We start from the raw sequence: 7,406 nt of genomic DNA on the forward strand, positions 1-7,406 counted from the left end.
GCAGCTGTTGGTAATCACGCAGCTGCGGCTCGTCAGCGCGGTGATGTTACACAGGTCAGAGTGGCTTGCGGGGCAGTGAGACAGGATGCTGACTGTCTGCCTGCTGTTGGTGTGTCTGCTCTGCGGCCTCTCAGGTGAGGAGCCTTCCATGTCCGCAGCCTGGACTCTGATCCAGGACCAGCTCAACGGGACTCTGATCCAGGACCAGCTCAACGGGACTCTGATCCAGGACCAGCTCAGCGGGACTCTGTCTGATCCGGTGTTCTCTGGACGCTTTGGCTTCAGGAGTGAGTTTATGTTTAATAGTTACATTTATAATGCTACTCACACAAAGTGATGCATTCAAGGGTTTTTATTAAAATGATATTCAAGCAATGCCCTTTAGTTCAGTGATTAAATGTTCATTTAGTTATTAAATGTGTTCATTTAGTTATTAAATGTGTAAAACAACAACCGAGTAAAGTGTGAGCACATTGTTGACGTGAAGGTGTGACCCCGTGTGACCTTGTGTCTGCAGACGTGTCTGGGGTCCGCTGCTTCAGTCCAGAGCTGGAGCCGGAGTCCAGGATCATTGGGGGCCAGGAGGCCTGGGCCAACTCGTGGCCCTGGCAGGTGTCGCTCCACCTGGCCTCCATGGCGGCCTGCGGGGGGGCCGTCATCGGGCCCTCGTGGGTCCTCTCTGCTGCGCACTGCTTCAGAAGGTCAGAGGTCAGGTGACTGGACCAGGTTCACGTGGCCCAGGTTCACGTGGCCCAGGTTCACGTGGCCCAGGTTCACGTGGCCCAGGTTCACGTGCCCCAGGTCTCGGTGGCCCTGGTCCCGGTGGGTCATGTGGCCTCTGACCCCTCAGGTACCACAAAGCTTCTCTCTGGACGGCTCTGGCTGGAAAACACGACCTGGACAACCCTCAGGAGGCCCGGCAGCAGGTCAGGACCGACCCGGCAGGTCCAGCAGGTCCAGCAGGTCTAACTGGTCTAACTGGTCTAACTGTGTCCCTTCCAGCTGGTGGGCGTGGCCTCCATCAACACGCACCCCGCCTACGAGCCGCGCTCCAAGCGGAGCGACATAGCGCTGCTGAGGCTCCGCCAGCCGCTCGTCTTCGGCCTCTTCGTCCGGCCCATCGACCTCTGGATGAAGCCGCTGACCCCCTTCAGGAAGTGCTCCGTCACGGGCTGGGGCTCCACCCGAGAGAGTGAGAGTCCGGGGGTGGGGGGGCTCCTCCTCCTCCTCATTCTTCTCCTCCTCCTCCTCATTCTTCTCCTTCTCCTCCTCCTCTAGATGGCGCTCGAGTCAACCGTCTGCAGGAGGTGAACGTGACCATCCTGCCCCCTAGGGCCTGTGAGCAGTACTACCGCGGCCGCATGCGCCCCTCCATGTTCTGCGCTGGGAGGGACTCTGGAGGGGCGGACGCCTGCCAGGTACCTGGTCCCGGATCCGGACTACGGAGACCTGTAGACCCTCTGAGACCAGGTCTGCAGTCCAGTTGACAATCTACAAACTCTCGTCTCTTGTGGTCTTGTCTCTTGTCTTGTGGTCTCGTCTCTTGTGGTCTCTTGTTGTCTCTTGTCTTGTGGTCTCGTCTCTTGTGGTCTTGTCTTGTTGTCTCTTGTCTTGTGGTCTTGTCTGTGGTCTCGTCTCGTCTGTGGTCTTGTCTCTTGTCTTGTGGTCTCGTCTCTTGTGGTCTCTTGTGGTCTTGTCTTGTGGTCTCTTGTGGTCTCGTCTCCCAGGGGGACTCTGGGGGTCCCCTGAGCTGCTTCACTGGTGGCCGCTTCCTATTGGCCGGTCTGGTGAGTTGGGGCGTCGGTTGTGGGAGAGCCAGAAGACCCGGAGTCTACAGCCTGACACAGAGCCACGCCCCCTGGATCCACCGCACCATGGGTACGCTCTTCATCGGAGTGTTCATCACGCACTCTTCATGGCAGTGTTCATCACGCGCTCTTCATCGGAGTGGTCATCACACGCTCTTCATCGGAGTGTTCATCAGGAGGAAGTCTGACTATGTTCTCCTCTCAGGTCGAGACGTCTGGGACGCAGAGGACGGCGCTACTGAAGGTACCTCCTCCTCTCCTCCTCCTCACCATCTCCTCCCCTCCTCCTCCTCTCATCTCCTCCTCCTCCTCCTCTCCTCTCTCCTCCTCTTCATGTGCAGTAAGGGACCGAGTACAGGCTTTCATGTTATTCTGTCCACCCTCCCGACAGAGAGCAGCTGTGGGGCGGTGTCCCCGGGTGGAGGCTTGTCAGTGGCGGAGTCCTCCTCCGGGTCCTCCTCCTCCTCCTGGCCCTGGCAGGTCAGCCTGCAGGCCGGAGGACGCCACTACTGCAGCGGGGTGCTGATCCACCACAGCTGGGTCCTCACGGCCCGGGACTGCAGAGTCAGGTACTCCTGGTTCCCCTACTCCTGTGATCCACCATTGCTGGGTCCTCACTGGACAGAAGTGCAGAGTCGGGTCCTCTTGGTTCTAGAGGGCTGTGGGTCCTCCTGGTTCTAGAGCGCTGTGGGTCCTCCTGGTTCTAGAGCGCTGTGGGTCCTCCTGGTTCTAGAGCGCTGTGGGTCCTCCTGGTTCTAGAGCGCTGTGGGTCCTCCTGGTTCTAGAGGGCTGTGGGTCCTCCTGGTTCTAGAGGGCTGTGGGTCCTCCTGGTTCTAGAGGGCTGTGGGTCCTCCTGGTTCTAGAGGGCTGTGGGTCCTCCTGGTTCTAGAGCGCTGTGGGTCCTCCTGGTTCTAGAGCGCCGTGGGTCCTCCTGGTTCTAGAGGGCTGTGGGTCCTCCTGGTTCTAGAGGGCTGTGGGTCCTCCTGGTTCTAGAGGGCTGTGGGTCCTCCTGGTTCTAGAGGGCTGTGGGTCCTCCTGGTTCTAGAGGGCTGTGGGTCCTCCTGGTTCTAGAGGGCTGTGGGTCCTCCTGGTTCTAGGGCGCTGTGGGTCCTCCTGGTTCTAGGGCGCTGTGGGTCCTCCTGGTTCTAGAGCGCTGTGGGTCCTCCTGGTTCTAGAGGGCTGTAGGTCCTCCTGGTTCTAGAGGGCTGTCGGTCCTTCTGGTTCTAGAGGGCTGTGGGTCCTCCTGGTTCTAGAGCGCTGTGGGTCCTCCTGGTTCTAGGGCGCTGTGGGTCCTCCTGGTTCTAGAGCGCTGTGGGTCCTCCTGGTTCTAGAGGGCTGTGGGTCCTCCTGGTTCTAGAGGGCTGTGGGTCCTCCTGGTTCTAGAGGGCTGTGGGTCCTCCTGGTTCTAGAGCGCTGTGGGTCCTCCTGGTTCTAGGGCGCTGTGGGTCCTCCTGGTTCTAGAGCGCTGTGGGTCCTCCTGGTTCTAGAGGGCTGTGGGTCCTCCTGGTTCTAGAGGGCTGTGGGTCCTCCTGGTTCTGCCGGGTCCTGCAGCTCTAGTCTCTTGTCCTTTCAGAGCTCTGGAGGACACGGTGGCTCTGGGGGTCCGTGACCTCCGGTTCTCTCCGTCTGAGATCATCCCGGTGGACCGGGTCTTCAACCGGCCGGCGGACGGCAGCGCCCCCCCGACAGCCGGCCTGTCGCTGCTCCGCCTCAGAGTGCCGGCCACATTCGGTAGGCGCTTCGCCGGTTGGTACCGAGTCCCCGTGCTGCGTTGGTCTTGACTCTCTGCCTCCAGGCGCCGCCGTGTCTGCAGTCTGCGTCCCCGACGACGAAGAGGACGAAGACCTGGACGGCAGCTGGTCCTGTGTGACGGCGGGCTGGGGGGCCTCGAGCGCAGCAGGTAGGGCCGCTCCGGGACCCGGGTTCTGGTTCTGAATGTGAGCCGATCCTCAGACCTTGAAGGTGTTTGTGGTTCTCGTGCAGAGGACATGGATCCAGACCGGCTGCACCACGTGGGCCTGACTCTGATGAACCGGACCGCCTGCCGGGCCCAGTGGGGCGGACTCGTCACCGACGCCCACGTCTGCGCCTGGCCGGCCGGTGCCGGCGCCTGCATGGTGCGTCCGCCGGAGAACATCTGGGGCTCAGCTTGACCTCCGACCCCACGGAGGGACCAATGAGAGGAGAGGGCTTCAGCTGTGTGTGTGTGTGTGTGCAGGGCGACGCTGGCGCTCCGCTGCTTTGCAGGAAGCGTGGTTCCTACTTCCTGTTTGGCGTGGTCACCTGGGGCAGCCGGCGCTGCGACGCGGACAAACCGGCCGTCTTCTCCAGGATCTCTGACCACCTGACGTGGATCACGGAGGTCACCGGAGTCCTCTGAGGGGTCTGCGTGGAGGTTGTTGTTGTTTACCTGGTTCCTGCTGGTCTGTTTGCTTGTCAGTGAAACATTAAAGTCTCCAGAAGGACAACTCGTCTTCATCGCTTTAACTTCAAGACTCATCGTTTACAGCTTAGAACAGCACTCTGTTGTCCGGAGACCAGGGGACCCTGAACGCATCGTGAGTCTGTGGTGACCCTCCAGCCCGGGAGCCGGTTCAGGTCCCAGAGACATCAAAGGAAAGGCGTGAGTCCACGATGAAAGCCTGGTGCTGGTCCATGTTCTCCCCCTGGTGCTGGTCGACAGGAATCAGGTTAACGTGTGTGTGACACAGTGTGTGTGTGTGTGTGTGACACTGTCTTCATGAACCGGGTTACAGATGCTACGACAGCCGTCTGGAGGCGGAGCCTCTTTCTCCTGTTAATGCATCAAATGGACTAAATGAGTTGTAACAAAACAATAATAAACATGTTATACTTACATTTAACTTGTTATATCTGTGTTCACACACCATGCTAATACACAACATGCTAATACACAACATGCTAATACACAACATGCTAATACACAACATGCTAATACACGCACCATGCTAATACACAGCATGCTAATACACACGCACCATGCTAATACACAACATGCTAATACACAACATGCTAATACACAACATGCTAATACACAACATGCTAATACACGCACCATGCTAATACACGCACCATGCTAATATACAACATGCTAATACACGCACCATGCTAATATACAACATGCTAATACACAACATGCTAATACACAACATGCTAATACACAACATGCTAATACACAACATGCTAATACACAACATGCTAATACACACACCATGCTAATACACAACATGCTAATACACAACATGCTAATACATGCACCATGCGAATACACGCACCATGCTAATACACGCACCATGCTAATACACAACATGCTAATACACGCACCATGCTAATACACAACATGCTAATACACGCACCATGCTAATACACACGCACCATGCTAATACACATGCACCATGCTAATACACAACATGCTAATACACACGCACCATGCTAATACACGCACCATGCTAATACACAACATGCTAATACACGCACCATGCTAATACACACGCACCATGCTAATACACAACATGCTAATACACGCACCATGCTAATACACGCACCATGCTAATACACAACATGCTAATACACGCACCATGCTAATACACACGCACCATGCTAATACACATGCACCATGCTAATACACAACATGCTAATACACACGCACCATGCTAATACACATGCACCATGCTAATACACAACATGCTAATACACGCACCATGCTAATACACGCACCATGCTAATACACACACACCATGCTAGGCAGGGCCTGGGCCTTCAGTGAGCTCCTCCAGCCCCTCCCGTAGTAATCCACCTCTCATGACATCATCATGACGTCATGGCTCTAGATAGACTCTACAGACAACAAGGGCGTAGGTTTGGGCTCAGCATTGGTAGGGACACTGCCCCCCCCCCCCCTAGTTGATATTATGTTCAACAGGCAAACTTTATTAAAATATATTAACATTCGTGTAACCCTGAACTGATTTAAACATAATAACAGTAATAAAACCGTAGTTTAAATACAAAACAGTACCAAATAAATAAATCATATTTAAATAAAGGAATAAGAAAAGTTCTGCTGAAACTTACATGACAGTATATTATAAATCAGTATAAGAGAGTATATTATAAATCCAATATATATACATATAACAAACTTTTACCAGTTGTGTAGTGACACAAGAAATTAGAACATTTTATATAAATCTATCATTTTAATGAGACAGTGCCTTGCCTCCTGCTGTGTTTTAACCATTGCACTTAGTAGTTGTCTCCATGTGTTGTGACCGCATGGTGGCGTGCTGCTTGGTGGCGATGAAGCTTTCAATGGCCTTTAGATGCAGCCACAGTTACTGACTGGATCTCTTTGCCTGAAACCGTAACTTCTTGTGCTGAAGTTACTGTATTCTGATGAAAACCGGATCAGAATGGTACGTTTCACTCGTGTCCAGGTCTCTGCTACACTGACTTCATGAGGTCTCATGGTCTCTGCTACACTGACTTCGTATCTGAGCGTGCGTGTGTGTGTGCGTGCGTCGGTGTGTTTGTGTGTATGTGTGTGCGTGCATGTGTGTGTTTGTATGTGTGTGTGCCTGTGTGTGCGTGTGTGCATCTGTGTGTGTAAGTGTGTGCCTGTGTATGTGTGTGTGTGTGTGCGTCGATGTGAGTGTGTGTGTGTCTTCCCTTACACTTGAATCGATCCCGGGATGAAACCCAGCCTGTCCATTGATTACATCATCCTCTCTCACGATGACGTTATTCCTCTCATGTGATTACTTCTCTATCGCATTTCTTTCACTCCCATCTTTTCCTAATGTGTTCCAGTTTATTGATTATTGATCGCTCGCCGCTCAGAAGATGGTGAAGGTACACGTGTTGTTTGGGTGACTTGAAGCAGCTTCAGGCCTTCACTCCTCCAGACAGGAACCGTTTCATAAATCATCGCCTCAACCCAGCACCCTTTTTTTTTACATCTGTTTAAAAAAGATTTTGAATAAACAAATTCATCTTCATTTATTGTATTCTGCTACACACGATAAGCGTATTCCCTGATGAACACTCAATTCATAACAATGGAACCAAACCTCTTAATGGAAGATGAGCCAGGAGCAACACTGAGGCCGACATGTCCATTAGAGCTTGACAACTTCTTCTTTTTAAATATAAGAAACAAAATGCGAGTAAATATTTGTGATCCTCCTCTGTTGCTCTCCTGAAGATTTCTTCCCTTTTTTCCCCTGAAAGTTTTTTTTCTATTTCTTGGGAGTTGTTGATGATCTGATGTGAGGTCAAAGGTCAGGGATGTTGTATGTGTACAGATTGTAATATGATGTTTGAGTCAAAGATTCTTCTTCTGTCACTTATTGTTATTTCTGCTGAGTCGACAGATGCTGGTTGATTCACCATCTTTGGGTTCTCGACTGTTTTGGTGATGCTACCATAATTCATGAATTCATTGTTCAAATAAATCATCAGTAATAATCATTAGTTGGGGATTTCTTTCATTCTCTTCCTGACAGAAGCTTTTGTGACTCCACTCACCAGATATATTTAAATTCATCCATATATTTTTAAACAACTTCATTTTGATTT

The 7,406-nt window shown here is 52.6% G+C and overlaps 1 protein-coding gene across 1 annotated transcript; it reads left to right on the forward strand.

The window, feature by feature from the left end:
• Positions 1–85: 85 nt before the first annotated feature.
• On the forward strand, positions 86–4,523 carry ovch1 (ovochymase 1). Its single transcript, XM_056428948.1, has 12 exons — positions 86–287; positions 518–701; positions 851–926; positions 1,003–1,192; positions 1,279–1,418; positions 1,728–1,878; positions 2,014–2,052; positions 2,200–2,377; positions 3,382–3,539; positions 3,604–3,708; positions 3,792–3,925; positions 4,027–4,523. Exons 1-12 carry the CDS (start codon positions 86–88, stop codon positions 4,186–4,188), a joined length of 1,719 nt encoding a protein of 572 aa, XP_056284923.1. The 3' UTR covers positions 4,189–4,523.
• Positions 4,524–7,406: the final 2,883 nt, after the last annotated feature.

This window comes from Pseudoliparis swirei, chromosome 12, assembly GCF_029220125.1.
Source record: "Pseudoliparis swirei isolate HS2019 ecotype Mariana Trench chromosome 12, NWPU_hadal_v1, whole genome shotgun sequence".
Lineage (NCBI taxonomy): Eukaryota > Metazoa > Chordata > Actinopteri > Perciformes > Liparidae > Pseudoliparis > Pseudoliparis swirei.

Coding starts and splice junctions, on each gene's coding strand:
- ovch1 (XM_056428948.1), top strand. CDS start 86: ATGCTGACTGTCTGCCTGCTGTTGGTGTGTCTGCTCTGCGGCCTCTCA. Junction 702..850: donor GCTGCGCACTGCTTCAGAAG/GTCAGAGGTCAG, acceptor CTGACCCCTCAG/GTACCACAAAGCTTCTCTCT. Junction 1,193..1,278: donor CTGGGGCTCCACCCGAGAGA/GTGAGAGTCCGG, acceptor CTCCTCCTCTAG/ATGGCGCTCGAGTCAACCGT.